The sequence below is a fragment of the Carya illinoinensis genome, chromosome 6, assembly GCF_018687715.1.
Source record: "Carya illinoinensis cultivar Pawnee chromosome 6, C.illinoinensisPawnee_v1, whole genome shotgun sequence".
In the NCBI taxonomy this organism is placed as follows: Eukaryota; Viridiplantae; Streptophyta; class Magnoliopsida; order Fagales; family Juglandaceae; genus Carya; species Carya illinoinensis.
The window spans coordinates 32,286,135-32,304,692 of record NC_056757.1 but is presented as its reverse complement, the minus strand read 5'-3'; the positions used below and the strand labels follow the sequence as shown (position 1 = coordinate 32,304,692).

The 18,558-nt window shown below is 36.5% G+C and overlaps 4 protein-coding genes across 5 annotated transcripts; 2 read left to right on the top strand and 2 right to left on the bottom strand.

Annotated features, from left to right (window-relative positions):
• The first annotated feature begins 1,199 nt into the window (after positions 1-1,199).
• LOC122313164 (5'-methylthioadenosine/S-adenosylhomocysteine nucleosidase-like) lies at positions 1,200-6,377 on the top strand. The gene is made up of 8 exons (XM_043127924.1): positions 1,200-1,479; positions 1,598-1,661; positions 2,176-2,267; positions 2,812-2,918; positions 3,307-3,381; positions 3,694-3,768; positions 4,972-5,064; positions 5,970-6,377. The coding sequence occupies exons 1-8, from the start codon at positions 1,395-1,397 to the stop codon at positions 6,165-6,167; spliced, it is 789 nt and encodes a 262-aa protein (XP_042983858.1). The 5' UTR covers positions 1,200-1,394; the 3' UTR covers positions 6,168-6,377.
• Positions 6,378-6,523: 146 nt separating this feature from the next.
• Positions 6,524-8,887, top strand: LOC122313162 (type III polyketide synthase B). Its single transcript, XM_043127922.1, has 2 exons — positions 6,524-7,400; positions 7,707-8,887. Exons 1-2 carry the CDS (start codon positions 7,217-7,219, stop codon positions 8,699-8,701), a joined length of 1,179 nt encoding a protein of 392 aa, XP_042983856.1. The 5' UTR covers positions 6,524-7,216; the 3' UTR covers positions 8,702-8,887.
• A 401-nt stretch (positions 8,888-9,288) lies between these two features.
• LOC122313163 (ER lumen protein-retaining receptor erd-2.2-like) lies at positions 9,289-12,472 on the bottom strand. Its single transcript, XM_043127923.1, has 6 exons — positions 12,118-12,472; positions 10,875-11,074; positions 10,618-10,758; positions 10,445-10,525; positions 9,686-9,810; positions 9,289-9,559 (listed from the first exon to the last, which is right to left on the bottom strand). Exons 1-6 carry the CDS (start codon positions 12,338-12,340, stop codon positions 9,511-9,513), a joined length of 819 nt encoding a protein of 272 aa, XP_042983857.1. The 5' UTR covers positions 12,341-12,472; the 3' UTR covers positions 9,289-9,510.
• Positions 12,473-14,740: 2,268 nt separating this feature from the next.
• Positions 14,741-17,253, bottom strand: LOC122312343 (transcription factor bHLH121-like). 2 transcript variants are annotated; one of them, XM_043126918.1, is made up of 5 exons: positions 17,010-17,253; positions 16,632-16,738; positions 15,707-15,834; positions 15,129-15,584; positions 14,741-15,040 (listed from the first exon to the last, which is right to left on the bottom strand). In XM_043126918.1, exons 1-5 carry the CDS (start codon positions 17,099-17,101, stop codon positions 14,897-14,899), a joined length of 927 nt encoding a protein of 308 aa, XP_042982852.1. In that variant the 5' UTR covers positions 17,102-17,253; the 3' UTR covers positions 14,741-14,896. The 2 variants fall into 2 exon arrangements, with proteins under 2 accessions (XP_042982852.1, XP_042982850.1); XM_043126916.1 differs by having other exon boundaries at positions 15,129-15,593; positions 17,010-17,250.
• Positions 17,254-18,558: the final 1,305 nt, after the last annotated feature.

Below are 18,558 nucleotides of genomic sequence, written 5' to 3'. Positions count from 1 at the left end.
GCCTCGTCTCCTCTTTATTTTTGTCTCTTTCTTTCTCTCCATTCCCCCATTCTTGCCCCTTGCTCTCTTCCCGCGCCGGCCATGGTGGTCAAGGACCTCCTCATGGTGGGCAAAAGATGCCAATGGTCCAAGTGGTATCGTCAGCATGAAACTCACGGCAGCTCATTGTCTTCCCCCTATTTTTTTTTTCTCTCCCTCCCCTCGTGCCAACCCATGTGCCCTCTCCCTGTGTTCATGATGGGTAGAAGATGCCGATGGTCCAAGCAGCACCATAGTGTGCGTGGTCGACCCGTCGAGAGCTTGTGTAGTGGTTAGGGTGGTCAGGATCTAAGTTGACAGCTGCGTGGTCGACAATTGTCGTCTGTTGGTCATCTATGATGGTTGGAATTTGAGCCAACAAAGGGGGAAAAGGGGGAGAAAGAGATAGGGAAATGGGAGAAGGGGAAAAAAGAGGTAGGGGAAAAAAAACATGTGGTATATTGATATTAATGTGTGGATCTCTTTGTATCTTAAGGAGCCCCCTAATTTTTTATGTGAATTTAAATAATTTAATATTATATAAAAAATGATATTTAAATGAATAATTAATAATATATTTTTTATGAGTAATATTACGTACAAGTTTTAAATATATAAATTTTATACAAACATTTTGTAAAAAAGGTGGGCTTCATCAAAATAAAATAATTTTTTATTATATATTTTTCAATGTGTATTGAGGGGTTTGTTTTTTATAAAATAATAATATTTACACTAAACTTATATATTTAAAAATTATACAAATCAATACTCACCCAATGAAAGATGGGAATAGGGGAGTGCAATTTGATACCTTTAACCATTAAAACGAACTTTTTAAGATCTTGTAAGATCAATATAAAGAAAGACTAAGGGACGTAGAAATTCGTATGAGATTTGAAATTTTTAAAATTATCAAAAATCTTATAATTATATTTTCAAACATCACTTAAATAAGATATATATATATCATATTTTTATTTTATTATATAAAACGTGACATATTAATTATTATTAAATAATAATAAATTATTTAATAATAATAAATATATATTTAATGAAATGAAATGAAAGTAAATCAACAAGGTGGTTCATATAATTTTCAAACTAATAATATCTGAGTTACTAGTACGTCGTGGGTGTTTGTTAAATCAAAAAGAAAGGAAAAAGAGGAGTACGACGTTTGTCTTTTAAACTTCTTATTCCCCTTTTAAAACTGTATTATCAGGGCTGCGAGTTTGCTTTTGCCCTGTCTTCTCTTCATTGGTGTGCAGACGAGAAATTAAAAAAATCCTCCAATCTTCTCTCCCTAGATTTACAGAAAACGCAAGAAAATTGGGCACTCATCGGATTCAGGAGAGGCGGAAACCACGATTATGGCTTCTCATGGTGACAGATCGGAGGACGCCGTCGTTTCACAGCCTCAAGACCGGCCAATTTCCACCATCGTCATCATCATCGGTGCCCCTCTACTCCCTCTCTCTCTACACACACACACACACTATATCTCTTTCATTTTTTTTTTCTTGGGACTTTAATTGTTTCTGCTAGTGTTTTTTATGGTGATTTCGGGTACCAGCTATGCAGACGGAGGCACTTCCTTTGGTAAACAAGCTCCAGCTTACCGAGGACCTCGAACCCGTGTCAGATTCTTGTTCTCTCTGCGTTTTATTTATCTCTTCTTAAATTTTAAGATACACTCGCTAGTGAGGCTTTAGGACCAAAAGTTCAAGTTTTACGTTGTTTCTGTGATCCATAAAGGTTGTGTTTACTTTCAATGGTCTTTTTTAACTTAATAAAATTTCTTCACTAGCTCAATCGATGCATTGATTGGGAGTTTAGGATGTAGTCAGTATTTTTTAAAACCGATTTTTTGTGTCTGTGATGGTCGATCAAAGCAGTGTTGACATCAATGACATGTTTAGTGGATTTGAGTAGCTGTGAGTGATCTTGTCGACGTGCAAATGGTCTGTTTTACGGGAATCAAGTGATTGTTATTGGTTACCTCAGCTGTTGAAGCTTTATATTCCTTGGTATCCGAGCCGAGTACGCAATATTTTTAGTGTTGGGTGATAAGTTTGATTGTCTGATGCCGCTTTTTGATGAAGTTTATGTTACTAATAAAAAAATTATGATTGTCTGGGTGCAATGGTGCAGTTTTCCAAAAGGGGTTCCTTGGGTCCGATATCATGGTGCTTACAAGGATCTTAACATCAATTTGATCTGGCCAGGGAAAGATTTAGCTTTGGGTAGGTATTTGATTCTTATGCGTGCTAAATTATGTTTTTGGTATTTTTAAAAATTTTTAAATAATGGATTATCTGTTATGGCTATGCTGACTGCTGAGAATATTCTTTTCTGTGATTTCCGTCGCATCTTGCAAACTACTATGCCATGACAAGGAAAAGCGCTGACATAATAATGCACAAAAAGATTGCTGTGCTTGTTGAAGATTAAGAAAGTATACTTTTCTGTCTAGTCCATTTACCCACCAAAATCTGAAACCTAAGCAACTCTAATGCAACTGCCTCCCCATTTTGGTAAGTGACGTAACTGTATCCCGGCAGGCTTTGCCCTGTGAAATCATATCTGAGTTCCTACTTAGCTCACCTAGGCAGTATACTTTGCTCAAGGGCACGTTAAGGTCTGAAGTGCCCATGTTAAAGCATGACGTTGACATGCACCTGGGGTTATGTTCAACATCTATCCATCAAATGCGTCATCAGAATAGAAGTGGCTGTATTTAGATCAGATTTTCTGTTACTGGTCCTTATGTGGTCCCTTTCTTTTCAGGGGTTGATAGTATAGGTACAGTATCGGCATCGCTTGTAACCTATGCATCAATCGAAGCATTAAAGCCAGATCTGATAATAAATGCTGGCACTGCCGGTGGCTTTAAGGTATACGCTGTTTGCTCGAATATATTTACTGCTTTGTTTTTCTCTTGTTTTTAGGTCCGAAATCATCTGGGGGTTATCAATTTTTTTATCTACTTGTTTGATACTTAAAGTGATTGTCCCACTATGTCAAAAGTTCACTTTTGTATCCATTGTTTAAAGTTTAATGGATGAAATTTTCAAGTATTGAAGGAATGAAGGGGGAGGGGGGGCATCCTCCCATTAGAAAAGGCCTTAAAATGTTATACACCTTTATTGCATCGTGCAAAAAATAAGGATATTAACATAGGGACTAAGGACGAGAACAAAAATATGCAAACACAAGCACATGCATATGTTTAAGGATATACTTTTCTTGTTAAAATTATAAATAATTATTGGATGCTTTCAGGCCAAAGGAGCAGCTGTTGGTGATGTGTTTGTTGCATCTGATTGTGCTTTCCATGATAGACGAATACCTATACCTGTAAGTATAACTAACTTACATACTTTATAAAAAAAAAAAGGTGTATAGCTAACTTACGCTCAGAAAAGGAAATAAATACATACGCCTTACTTTATCATTTTCAATCTTCTTATGTTTAGTTAAGGTGACCAATGGTGGTTTACATGTTTAGTCATTAGTTGATGATCTTTATTCTACTCATTTGGTTGGCATGTGATTAAGTAGTTGATCAGTTTCTTCCACTCATTTGCTTGACAAGCAATCAAATTTACTTTTGTTTGTTCACATTTACATTTGCATCTAACTTATTTTTGCCTTAAATGTCTTCTGCAGGTTTTTGATATGTATGGTGTTGGTTTACGCCAAGCCTACTCCACCCCCAATCTTGTCAAGGAGCTTAACCTAAAGGTGATTATCGTCTAGTAGAATGCTTAGACTTATTGATACTGAACATCTCAAGCCCTTATTTACTTGCTTGATGGCTAGCTGTTTATGGTTGTCCTAAGTCACTCATATTTATTCATTGTAAAAGTTAACTATGAACCTGGACAAGAAGAAGTAACTAAAAAGAAAAGCATCCATGGTGATTGTGATGGGTTTTGTTTATCCTTTGGGATAAATCAATGGGACCAAGCTATTTATCCTCTATGCACCTGCACACGATTTTTCACACCCCCAAATTCATTATTAGTGAAAAGAAGGTAATAGATTTAATAAATTGAGCCATTAGTTTATTTTGGCTGAATCCTCATTGCATTATCTGGTCCTCTGGGTGGAGAAGAATGGTAGGTGTTTTGAATACCGGGAGCGTTCCTTGGATGAGCTGAAATGATTCTTCTTCAACACTTTTTCTTGGGCTTCGATTATCGATTGTAATGGGGATAGTTTTCACAAATTTGTTTGCATCTTTTTCTAGTTCCTAGTTGATGCTATGTGTATTCTATGTATACTTCTTGTGTACTTGGGCTATGCCTTTTTCCTATTAATAGAACTTTATTCTTATAAAAAAAAGGATTATTGTTGGCTGAAAGACTACATGAATACTGCTAGTGGTATTGGCCGCTACTGTTGTGAATGATGTATCTCATGTTACAAATAAGCTCAAAAGGGACAAAAGAGAAAGTTCCTAATGTCATAGCGCATAGACTCAATTTATGATTTCCATTTTCCTTTGTGGCTACACTCTTGTGCATATTTCTTTGTTCAGTATTCTGAATTGAAAAGCTTGATACTCTGCTGCATAGAAAGTTTAATAGGTTGGAACTGGGCACATTGTGCCATTAGACATTCGCTACTGAAGTTACCCATCAAAAAAAAAAAAAAGTTTACCGCTGAAATAATTAGTCTGCAAACAATGAGTTCATTTGATTTAGTCGTGGCTGCTCCACAATCAAGCATGTCTGTGCAGGTTGTGTACATCTGTATGTCTATTCATGCATATGCATATGCTTATGCTTGTATAATAATTTATGGTGGAGATTACAGATCAAAAAAAAATTATGGTGGTAATTCTCAATATAATCAAAGATCAGGTTTTCTTTTTCCATGTTGTTTTATCTTGATAATACCTTAGGTCTTTACGGCCTTGAAACCCCTTTCTGCATGGTTCAGGTTGGGAAATTGTCTACTGGTGACTCACTTGATATGTCCTCCCAAGATGAAGCATCAATCGTCGCAAATGATGCTACAATTAAAGACATGGAGGTAATGTTTTACTTTTGGAATTCTAAATACTGTTGTTGGTTAATAAGACAAGGCATTTGTGCTCACTCATGCGTGGTTTTGTATCCGTCAACCTCTACTCAATGGGATGAATATTTTTGGCCGTATTGCAGGATGATAATATGGATTTTATCAGCTAACAATCTAAGTGAACATGAATTTTACTTTGTTTTATCCTGAAATGCACAACTGAGATTAGCATTAAAAAAATATGTTATCCTTCTCTCACGCCTCTGTGAAACCATGTCATGTGATGTTTTTTGTTGTCCAGACTGTGATCTTCAAGAAAATTGAAATTCCTTCTTAGGGATCAGATCAACCATACCAGACTCTTGTATCTTTTGACTCTTTTTTTTTTTTTTTTTTTTTCCCTTCCTTTTTGGAATTTGGTGATTTTGGAGGCTCAAGGTCAGGGATTTGTGCACCCCCTCCTTTCCTCCTTCGAAAATGGATCATCTAATCTAACAAGGTAGCGTATGCCAACAAATGGATGTTACACAAGTTTTCAAACTTCATGAGGGGATGGACCCTACAACTGAAGTCCTTCCAAACCATGAGGGGATTGCCATCACATTTCATGTCAAATCTATCCCTATTAGCCCAAATGTGTCCATCTATGTGTGTCTGTCTCTTAGACCGCAATATTTGCCATCCTTATCATGGGCAGTGCCACTGGACATATGCCCAACATATTTCTTACTTCATTGTATTAGTCACTGTCTGTGGAGCACATCTTTGGTAAAGGAGTGGCTTAGGTAGAAAACTGAAGTTATCAAATAAATGTACTATGTTTCTAGGATCTAATTGTAGATAATTAGATTAGAAATGTACTGTTATTCATGAAATCCTACATTTAGGCATTTTCACTCTGAATTTTTTGTTTTCAGGGAGCTGCTGTTGCCTATGTGGCAGACCTTTTGAAAGTCCCTACAATATTTGTAAAAGCTGTGACTGATATAGTGGATGGGGAGAAACCAACTGCTGACGAATTCTTGCAGAATTTGGCAGCTGTGACTGCTGCACTTGATCAGGCAGTTACTCAGGTTATTGATTTCATCAACGGGAAATGCCTCTCTGAACTTTGACGCTAGTGATATATCTTAAAGTTGTCGAACTCTATGGAACTATATTGTCCAATAAACCTCTATTCATAACGTATTCAATTTATTTAAAGTGTGTGCTCTTAAAGGCAAAATAGCAATAGTCCATAGTTTGAGGAGGTATAGTTTGAACATTCACATGTTGAAAGTGAAATGCCTAATTTATGTTTAGTTTGAAGCAGCGTTTATGGCCAATCGTTGCCTGTGGTTGTTTTTCCTCTTTGCCAAATCGTTTGGTGACTATTCATGTGATTGAAAAAATGACTCTGCTCAAAAGTTCGATTTTCATATTACTAATACCAAACATAGTGACTGTTTGGTCCGACGCCATCCAGCCCACTGAAGCAATGCTTGGTCGAGGAGTTTTTCAACGACAAGTCGTTCATGGACCCACTATATGAGCACTATTTAAGGCTTTGGATCTCTTTTTCGGCAGATATATAATAATACACATTCTTGGATGTCACTTTCTTGCTTTGTGGACTCGATTTTTGAATTTTCCAAAGCCATAATTTTGGATTTTTCTTGTTGGGCGGAAAAGTTCTTGGACTCAAACCTTCGGTACAACCTATTTCTACAGGCCGAAGCCATGAATTGATTATTAATAAAATAAAATTAAAAAAAAAAAAACCGTAAACAATTTTTAAAAGAAGTACGCTAGACTAGTATACTTTAAATTGTATCTAGCATTACTCAAATACTATGCAACAATTATAGTTTCAAATTCTACACCAAACATCTACCAACGCATCTATAAACATGGCTTACATGAATGGCTTGCTCTTCAACTAAACGATTACTCAAATATACAAGAAGTTGCACGCTTCATGTCCCAGCCTTTTATGAAATTGTAATAACCTTTATCATGCTCATAAAAAATTGGTTGTGGCATATTTAAACAATTGGTCCCTTCAAGCTTGTTTTGATGGTTCAAGCATGCCGTTGAACTGTATATATGTGGTAGTCATATGCTTGATTCGCTGCAATTCTACAAACATACTTATCAACATATCCTTTGAAGGAGCCAGGAAGAGATGGGAAGTGAGGATGTTGCTCGAGGAGGTTCTACAAAGTGGGCAAACCCAGGCAAAGCTACGATTTTGGCTCTTGGCAAGGCATTCCCTCACCAACTTGTCATGCAAGATTATCTCGTTGATGGGTATTTCAGAGACACCAACTGTGACGATCCGGTCCTCAAACAGAAGCTTACTCGACTCTGTAAGTTCGATAACATCACTCATATTTTGCAACTAGTTTTGTTATTCAGAGTGTATGTGTGGTAAAAGATTGTAGTATTGGGACCATATAAATGTGTTTGCATTTCTTGGATCGGCGCTAGAACTAACGTTTCCACGCCCACGTATTTATCCAACTGAATGGTCATTGCAAGCCAAATCACAAAACCTTCTTCTGCTCCAAACTTCATGCCATGCATATACAGTTTATTAGAGAAGTTGACACTTCATGTGGTATATCTAGCTCCACTGCTATCTTGTCATTATGTTTCTCTATGGCAATTTGCAGGCAAGACAACGACAGTCCAAACGAGGTATGTGGTAATGTCAGAAGAGATACTAAAGAAGTACCCGGAGCTTGCTGTCGAAGGCTTACCCACTGTAAAGCAAAGGCTAGATATCTGTAATGATGCAGTCACAAGAATGGCTATTGAAGCTTCACAAGCTTGCCTCAAGAATTGGGGCAGACCTATTTCAGATATAACCCACTTAGTCTATGTGTCGTCAAGCGAAGCTCGGCTACCTGGTGGGGACCTTTACCTAGCAAAAGGACTTGGACTTAGTCCTGACACTCAAAGGGTCATGCTCTATTTTGTGGGTTGCTCTGGAGGGGTTGCTGGCCTCCGAGTCGCAAAAGACATAGCTGAAAACAATCCTGGGAGCCGAGTTTTGCTTGCAACTTCTGAAACCACCATTATTGGGTACAAGCCGCCGAGTGCAGAGAGACCATATGATCTGGTTGGTGTTGCACTCTTTGGGGATGGTGCTGGAGCCATGTTAATTGGCTCAGACCCAGTTTTAGGCTATGAAAAGCCTCTCTTTGAACTGCATACAGCAATCCAGCAATTCCTCCCAGACACCGAGAAGACAATTGATGGACGGCTAACAGAAGAGGGGATTAGCTTCAAGCTAGCAAGGGAGCTTCCTCAGATAATAGAAGATAACATTGAAGGATTCTGTAAGAAGTTGATCAAAGTTGTTGGGTTTCCTGACCAGGAATACAATAAGATGTTTTGGGCGGTCCATCCGGGTGGGCCTGCAATCTTGAATCGCATGGAAAAGCGGCTTGAATTGTTACCAGAGAAGCTAAATGCAAGCAGACGAGCTCTAATGGATTATGGCAATGCTAGCAGTAACACGATTGTGTATGTGCTAGAGTACATGATAGAAGAGAACCTCAAGATTAAGAAGGAAAATCAAGGAGATAATGAATGGGGCCTGATACTGGCTTTCGGACCTGGGATTTCCTTTGAGGGAATTCTAGCTAGGAACCTCACTGACTGAGAATATTACCGTGCTCCAACATCACTGAAACTTCCATTGCAACAAGACATTGTATTCCATAATCTATAGGTCCATACCATCAGGCCTAATAAGGTCTGTGATGCAATTTGCTACTTAGTCTCAAGAATTGAGCTTCTAATGGAATTTAGCCTAATATCCTCTAAAGAAATCAAAATGATTCTGAAATTTAGTTTCAACAAGAAACTTAACTCTAGTAGCTATATAAGACTTCTAACTCAGATAGCAGTTCTGACAGTATGACCTTCGTTTGAATGAGAGAAAATGAGGAAGAAATTGATTGATGACGACCTGTTCTTCCTCTGTTAAAATCAAACGATCTACCACACTACAACACATAAAGGGCGACCGGACGACCCAAGACCATCATAGGATAGAAAATGAAAATTCAAGGCCCGCCCTTTTAAAGGCTTCTTCCTTCCCAAGAAAACAACACAAACCAGGGTGTTAGACTTTGGAATCATTCAAGTGATTAATACATGCCGCTAACCATTTAAAAATAGCTTGAGCCGACTAAGCTAGCACGATGATGAACTTATGAGAGGATGTTAAAGTTGACACTGGAAACATAGACCAACCAACTGAATCAAGTTTTCATATATAAATATCAAAGTCTTCTGCATCCCCATCTTTACAAATACATTTGACAAATAGTCATTACAGGGAGAATCAAAACCGTGTGGAGACCAAAAACCGTAACTTAAACAAGGATAACCCCCCAGATTGCCCAGTTAAGTTAATCTTTAGATGGCACTGCATTCATTGACCGTATCCGGCAAGGAGTCTCCCTGTCACACCACACCAGAGGGAAGACGAAGGACAAGCTGGCCACCAAAAACACTGCCAAGCAAATAATGAAGTTTACAGTAATTTTAGATAAAAACACATATATATCACCTTAAGGAAACGGGGTCACATCCAGTCATTACGGGGGCAGAAAAAATACATCAAAGTTTGCAAACCAACCTTTTGACATAATAGTAACAGAAATCTGCCAAGATGAAAGTCTGGACAATTTCTGAGATAAGAACCATAGAAGGCCATAATCCGTAACCCAATGCTACCAGCAAGTGTCCACGACTATCTAAAACCTGTTGAAAGCAATATCAACAACATGTGGCAGATTAGAGACCCAATCAGTCCATGCCCGAAAGAGGGACATTTTTTCATCATATAAAGCAGTCACAATTTGACATCTATATATTTTTTTTGATAAGTACAATTTGACATCTCTATTGAATGTTTTTAACAAATAAACTTTTATTTTGTAGGCATTGATTAATGGTGTCGAGTGTGAAGCTATATAACCTTCTAACTGTGCAATATATTGGTGCTCTAATAATGCAATTCCCAGTAGAATTATGGTGTTTTATTGGTCAAATATAACAGAATAGTCCAATATGTGTGTGGCCATGCGCATGTAGGAAAGAGAGAGGGTGAATAACAAAAGTCGGACATTACTTATCAGAAAAGTGGGACATCATTGAAAAAACCAATTAATACTTCTAACAGTTATGTATTTAGTGATCTTAAGTTGTCTAATAAAAAATCCCCTCCCAAAAGTGAGGTAACCACACTTGCTCTCCAAAATTGCATCAAACAGAATTGAAGGGCAGCAATCCTACAAGCAGCACAGCCACAAACTCAATCTTTAAAATGCAACTAACAAATCCTAAACTGACAAAACCGAATTAAATATATGGATTCAGCTTTCCAAGATCAAACCTGAAGAACCCAATGGGCACAGCTCAAGAACCTTGCCACACCCAAAGCAAACACATAATGAGCAGTGAATGGTTCAACAATCTGAAAGTAAAGAAGTAAAATGAATTAAATAGGCTATAACATCTATTCATATGAAAAACCTCAAAAACATCTGACCCGTAAAAAAATTGTACTTTTGTATTCTGCATCACCCGCAACTGGGGTAGAACTGAAACGGCTTCCAGATAGACACAGAATGCCCAGAAGATTCTATTCACAAAATGGTGAGAAGTTGATGGATGAATAAACAAAGCTAACACAGCACAGGGAACCGCCTGCATCCAAGTTAAAATACCAGGATATTATGTTTAGAGGAATGGTTAAAGAAACGAAACAAAAATTAAACAAAATGACAAATGTTCTACAAAAGTGAATCAGGAGGAAAACTCACCACATAGTATATTGCAAAGTTGTCTTTGTCCTCCATGTAACTAGACTTCAGTTTAAAGCGGATCATATAAATAACCCACAAGGTTGTTGCCAATGTAGCTAAATCAAGGAGGGTGTGTATATCATATTCCATAACAAAACTGCAGTACAGCCTAACAGCTAAAAAAATAGCTGTTAAGTCCTGAGACTTGAGAGATAGTCCTACACATCATTAAAAACCAATTTAAAATGGTTATGTCAAAAGGCCCTAAGAGCAGGCAGCAAAACAGAGATGTGCAGCATCAGGAAAACCTTCTAACTCTTATTTCCTCACGAATCTTATATTTTGGGATATAACTACGGTCTTGTAGAAGTGATAAATCTTGAGTTGTCACATATAATCCAGATATAAGTATTAAAGCAAACACAAAATTAATAATGGCAAACCTCACAATATTAACCTATTTATAAAAGTTTCTTCACCTTCAATGATCTAAAATGCATGTCTTAATCACTTGATTTCATAACATCCTCGTAGCCTTTAGGCCTAGGCCTGAGATTATACAATTTAATGAGTACTTAATTCAAAACTTAATACATATTAAATCTCTCATTTTACAGAACAATTGAAAAAGGGATAACGCACGAATCTGACCTTGTTGAACAGTACAGGGCTTAACACAGTTATTCATCTTCAATGTACCTTCTCAGAATATACATACGCGTCTGTATGCATGTGTGTATACATAGTCCATTCTTTCAAATAATCAAGACAATCATGACATTTTAACATACTGTGCCCGCTATTTTGGTGGCAATTACAATTTTTTTTATCAGTAAAACAATTCTATTGCCTGTCCATGAGATGGGAATTGGATGAGCCATTAAAGCATAGTAACCAAAAAATAAGAAATTAACTTGGAGCTCTCAGCTGAATGGGCAAAGTTTGGAGACATAAAAAAGAAAAACAAGATTTACATATGGAACTGTAGTTTTCCAAACTTAATATACCCAATTAAAAAAGTAGAAAACGGTAATTAAAACAATAAATACCCATTCAATCAGACCTGTAAAATTGCCTATAACTCACACCGGGCATTAGTTTACAAAATAAGGGGAAAACAACTTGCATTATCAAAAAATCACTTTTATCCAGATCAGAATAAATAAAAATCCGGAAATTCCCACGTTTTCTCATCAATTAAACAAAAACCAAGAAGGAAAAAATAACCAGAAACGCAAAGGGAAAAAGTGTGGAACTTTACCAGCACAGGTCTTCTCCTTCATGAGTTTGTAGATGAGAACGGAGATTCCGATAGAGTGAACGGCCTCTGCGGCGACGAAGAGGTTGTCGTGGTCGTGGACGATGAATCGGAGCAGAACCAACGCCGCCATGCCCGATACCACGGCCAAGAAAGCCTTCACTTTCGGCGGCTGTCGCCGCACCCATGTTGACACGGCGTGGATCGACGTTCGCTGCGCCCTCATGAGGGTTTTGCGCAGGTGTATATGCGTCCGTCTTTTGTGTTCTTCGTTTGTTAGTTTCCGGGAAAGCGTTGCGTGAGCGAGAGACTGAGGGAAAGAGACTTATTGAAGTGGGTTTGGAGTCAGGAGTCTTGACCCTGGATTTGGCCTTTTACAAGTGGAACGCACTAATGTGGTCGGACTCTGTGACGTGTTTCCGGGTGCGGTTCCGATTGGGTCTTAGGTTTAAATTTAATTTAACAAGCCATTAGGATAGGTCTATAAGAAAAAATTTTAGTTGTCGGTATAACTGTAAACTGTATCAATTTAATATAATTGATTAAAATATAAATTTTATTAAAAATAGTATTAATTTAAATTTAAAAAAAATGAACCAGTATCGATATACAGATTAATACGTGACTTTGTTTATACGTGACAAATCTCATAAAATTCAGAAATGCTATTTCACTCGAAAAATCCTCTCAAATGTGTCTCCCGAAAAAAAAAATTAATTAATTTTAATTTTTTTCTTAATGATTAAAGAAATTTTTTTTTTCAATAATGTTGTGAATTTTTTAAAAAAACATATTTAAAAATATAAAAAAAATTATGCTTATCAGAAGATATTTAGACTACATCCCTTGTAGATGTTGAAGATATTTAGACTACATCCCTTGAAGATGTAGCACTGCTCATAAGGATGTGTCTCACTTTCAGAGAACTCAATTTGAATAAAAATTAGATATAATTATACAGTTCAAATAAGATGAGATATTTTATTAAAAGTTGAATAAAATATTATTATAATATAACATTTTAATATTAATTTTATTTTAAAATTTAAAAAAATTAAATTGTTTATATGTGATAATTTTTAAAAATTATAATAATTATATAAGATGAGATGAGATAGTTTGAATTTGGATATTTAAACCAGCCCTATTGAACATAAATTTGTTAATTTTGCCGTGTTAACTAGCAAGATATATATTGATAAAGGTATCGTATTGACTCCATTTTTTTTTTAAGTGAATGTGAAAGATTTACACGACCTAAAAATATATCTATCATATTGATAATATTTCATATTTTGAATCTCTGGATTCTCTGCCATAATGAATTTTATTTTTAATAAACATCATTTTAATACTATTGAGCATAAAGTTAAGATTGTCGCAAAGTTTCATAATTTTTTATACTTCGTTTTCCTTATCAAAATATTGAAAATTTCAAAAGTGAGGGTACAAGGAGTAAAGGAATAGAATGTATAAAGCACATCAATCAAGCCATTTCTCTGCTTGCATTCGGCACCATTGGCTGGATATAGGCTATATAGCCATCCAAACCTTGTACAAGCAAAGACTAGCATATTCAGCTGGGCTTTCTGCTCTAAACCTGTAAAGAGATTTATCTGTCCAGCAAACCACCGATTGGTATAACTAGCGTGTCTGTGTATTCATGTACTCCTAGCATTCTAAATTATCAATAGTACCGACCATAAGGACCTCAATAAATCCTCCGCTATAGCTCTTGAAATTCCGGAGAGAAGTCATTACTATGTATAAAGGCACAATATATTCGTTGCATTGTATGATCCCCCACAAACCGAGTTAAAATAAAAAAAACCAAGTAATCTTTTTACACAAGATGACTTCATTTGCATTAACAGGAAAAAAAAACAACCAAACCAATCTGATTTAAACAAATCAAAAGGTATATGCCATCTTTGACAATAAATAACTTTAGCATCATGTTGTCTTATAAGCCTTTCTCCGAACAACTGTTGGTTAGTTTATTATTGGTATACCATAATAAATGTACTACAGATAGACCAACCTGCTGAGTTTTTCATCTTTGAACAAACAAGCTACAAGGCACTTCCCTTGCCCAGAAGAAGGGGACAACCGAGACCACATCTGCCCATCATATTTGTGGCCTTCAAGCAAGGTGATGCACCACGAAAACCCAAACTTCAGAAATGCTTGAAAGAGAAAATTGCTTCTGCCTGCATCATATTAGGCAATAAAGTGCCCGGAAAACACCTCTAGATCATAGAAATGTTTCTTTTTCGATGGAAGGTGTCTTGGATATTGGACTAGGCTCTTTCAAGTACTGCAAAAGAGGCCTAGCTAGAAATCTAGTATTGGAGAAACTTTGCAGCGGTTCGAGGCAGCACTCCAACATATTTTTTTTCAATTGCAAACAGTGCCCCTGTATAAGAGAATGCTGAGATTGGGAGGATCCCCCCATTTATATAAAGTGAAAAAAATTTTAATCCTCATTGTACCATGGATGTGGGCAATCATGCTGAACCACACCAGGTCTGTGAGTCCATCTCCATTTTGTTCTTGTCAATTTCTTTTTTGTGGATGTGATTGCATAACATTTTTTCTGCTATGATGTTGGAATCAAACAAAATGGTAGCAGAAAACTACACAATAAATTTTTTTGATAAGTAATAAAAGTTAATCAGAAAAAACTACACAATAAATAATACAAGGACATTGATGGTGTACATGAAGAAATGGAATAAAACCTAGTTCTCTTTTCTTGTTCTTGTTTAGTCTTTACCAGTTTTCATTCATCAGCTATTCCACCAACCACGATATTGGAAGAGCTATCCTGTACCGAGGAAGAAGACCTACTTGAAGAACTCCCTTCAGTTACACTGTTTTCCTCCCTCCGACGCTTCCTAGAATTTTTTGGTTCTGGTGACAAATCCTGTGAAACAGTTACATTAATATCAATTATTTAAAATTTGATAGTTAAGTGCAATGCTAATATTTCAATCTAAAAGGCTGCAACTGACCTGATCTTCAGTAGATCCTGGAGTCTTCAACTCTAGGTCTGTAGTAACATTATCAGAATCCTCACTTTCCCCAGTCTTGCTCTTCCCAGATGACTTGCATCTTGAATCTTGTTTGTTCAAGATGGGGGATCGGTTACGTGGAGATGCATGCCAGGCAGACTGTTCGACCGAGGTATTTGGAGTTACATATGGAACAAAAGTTGAACAGGGGTTTGGAATGAGCCCAGGATTCTGATTTCCAAAGAAGGGGTAAGGCTGCATAGACGGATGCATTGGAATTGGCCCCGGAGGCATCGGCATCGGTACTGGAAATTGATAAGATGGTGGGCCCATGACAACAGAGTGATCAATTGCAGCCCATGGGAACATGGCCCCGAGTCTCTGCTGACATTGGACATTAAGGTTCTCAATATCAGATTTAAGAGATGCCTTTTCTTCTCTAAGATCATTTTTCTCCTGCATCAACTATACGTCAAAAGAAAGAAAGAAAAAAAAAAAAAAAAAACTGAGTCAGGACCTCACTGATGAACTCCACATCTCACAGCATATACATCAAGACGAATTGATAAAAGGATTACCTCATGGGATTCTTCAGTTAGTGTAGAACACTCCGCTTTGAGTTTGTTGATTTGAGATGCAAGGTCCTTCAGCAATTGAATTGTATCAACTAGAATGGTTGATTTATCATTTTTTGGCCTGCTAGGATCTGCATTTTAAAGTCACCATATATTTTTTTCATGCTTCTGGCCAAAAGGCACATGACCACCAGAAATTACAATCAAGAGCAACTAAACGCTTGGCATGTATTAAATTTGTGTTGAATAAAGGCAGCTCCCATAAATATAGCTAAGATTATACCCATTCCATGAACATGATTTTCACACTCAATGCAAAACTTGACCAAATGTAGTAAAGAACTCGTCCTTAAACAGTTTCAGTGGTGGATTACTACATTGTAATCACTCTTCACGAATTCATAGTAAAGCTTAATAAATAAGTTTGATACGGCTTAAAACCTAATTTAAATTAGTGTAAAGGCTGCTCAAAATCAATATAGGTTAGGACTTGACACATTGCGACTCTACACCATCGAATAACTCATGAAACAATGCTTTCGATTTTAAAAGATATATCCAAAGAAGTCGTCTTATCAGCAATATTCGGAATTTACCAAAAATGTGAACTGAAGAGAGTCTGAAGTCAAGTTTAGAAATCCTAAAGTTAGGCATTAAGTGCAAAACTCCATTATTTGCGCCTTTGTTGTCTACCTTATGTCGTTATCAAATATATGGTATAATAGGGATTGTGACAGTTCATAATTATATTGTTTCGAGAAGAGTCAAACCAAAGAACGCTGATGCCGCAAGAAAACGGCTTAAAGAACACGCTATGCTCCTACCACGTATATATGGGATATGCTTAACTTTTAATTTGCATATTACGACGGTAGTAATTCGATGACAATTAAATTGCGTTGAAAAATAAAGAGAGCAGCATTATTACCTACAACATTTCCCAACTCCACAAACTGCTCGTTTAGTCGATCCCTCCTCAATTTCTCTCGGCCAGCTTTCTGGGTTTTTCTTTCGGAATCCACTTCATACCTTTGGCTACAGAGGTAATTCGTTAAAGTATTTTTTCTATTGAATTCAAAAGTGGCAGAATAAAACGAGAACTAAATTTGCTTAGACACGCCACAAAGCACAATAAAAGGCATTTCTAGTGGATTAGGAAACAGTATATCAGTGACTGCAGACAAACTTCATTGCAGTGTTGAAAAGAATACAAGCACTTCCATGGGTGCTTCTTTTCAAACAATCACGTTAAAAGCTACGCCTACAATCAAAACTCAAATTCTTGAAACGCGGAACTAATATTAACCTGGAATATGGTACGGAAGGAGTCGAGAGCTCGCCCGGATTTTGAGGGGTTGGGTGGAAATCTGGGGCAGATACGGTTTGAATGAAGTCCATTTTTGCCCTTCTTCCCCTTTCGACCGCGGACGAGAGAGCTGCTTCTTAATTGTTTTTGGTTGGAGTACGAAATCGTAAAAAGTCCGCTAGTCTCCTCCAATGGCTTATCTGCAGAACAGTCGTTGACTCGCGTCGTGCTTCGCTTTGCTTCCCACGCTTTGTCGCAGCCGCCGACACGTCTTGAGATTTACGGGGTAGTTTGGGTATTTCGAGTATCCCGTGATTTAATTTTTATTTTTTTAATTTTACATTTAAACTTGAGACCGCTGAGTTTGAGTTTGGGTGTTAAGAAGTGTTTAAGAGAATTATGAATAATAATAAAAAATAGATAAAAAATAATAATAAATAGTAATAAAAAGTAGATAAAAAATAATGAATAATAATAAAAATAGGTGAAAAGTAATAATAAAATAATAAATAATAATGAAAAGTGTTGAAGAGAGTTGAGGTACTCTTGGTACCAAACAGTTAGTAAAATTTGAATATTTTATTAAAATAAATAAAATATTATTATAATATAATTTTTTAATATTAATTTTATTTTAAAATTTAAATAAATTTAATCATTTATTATATTTTATATATAAATTTATAAAAATTATAATAATTAAATCAGATGAGATAATTTAAATTTTAATATATAAACCGGCCTAACTATAAAATTAATAAAACTTATGCGCGCTTTTAGGCAACATATCTTATTTTTGTTAGAAAAAAGCTGGATGCAGTCGATCCATACAGTCCGTGCGTAAACGGTGCTGATATGGAAAAAACAGAATGTACCATTTCATTAAAAAAAATTTCAATTTAACGCACCGTTTCGTTCAAAAATGAAAAATCGCTGCTTCCTGTTCCTTAGTTTTTCATCTGCTTTGTTTCCCTCCACTGTTTCCCTCCCCAATTCCCTCCCTCTCTGTGTTTCTTCCACACGAAGTGCAGCCTCTCTGTCTAACTGAACTGCCTTTTGGACTTGCAACATTAGTTTAAATATAGCGTTCTCAGATGTAGGCCATGGCAAAGCTTGATGCTTGCTACTTTTCTGTGTAATATGTGGCAAATACCTTTAGAAGTACTCAAGTTGCTAAAATATATTTTTCCAATGGCTTTTAACTTATCTGGCTGACATTTATAATGTTTTTTCTTTGCGGGCATATGATCTTGTTCAAGGAGCACTTTTAAGTCTTACTTATCCTGTAATGCTTTTATCCTGATTTGAAGCCAAAGACTCTTAGAGCTCCCTAACTCCTGCAATTAAACAGCAAAATAATGTAAGAGTAAACCCAAAAAGATGAAGAAGACATGCAACAAAAACCCACATGACGAAGATCACCCACGCCAAAGACCACGTAACCATATCTGAAGGAACAACACCATACCGAAGACGAGATCAAGGTCGAGCACCAAAGCGAGAATCCAAAACTCTTGTTTTTCAATTTTTTTTTTTTAAATATCAGCTA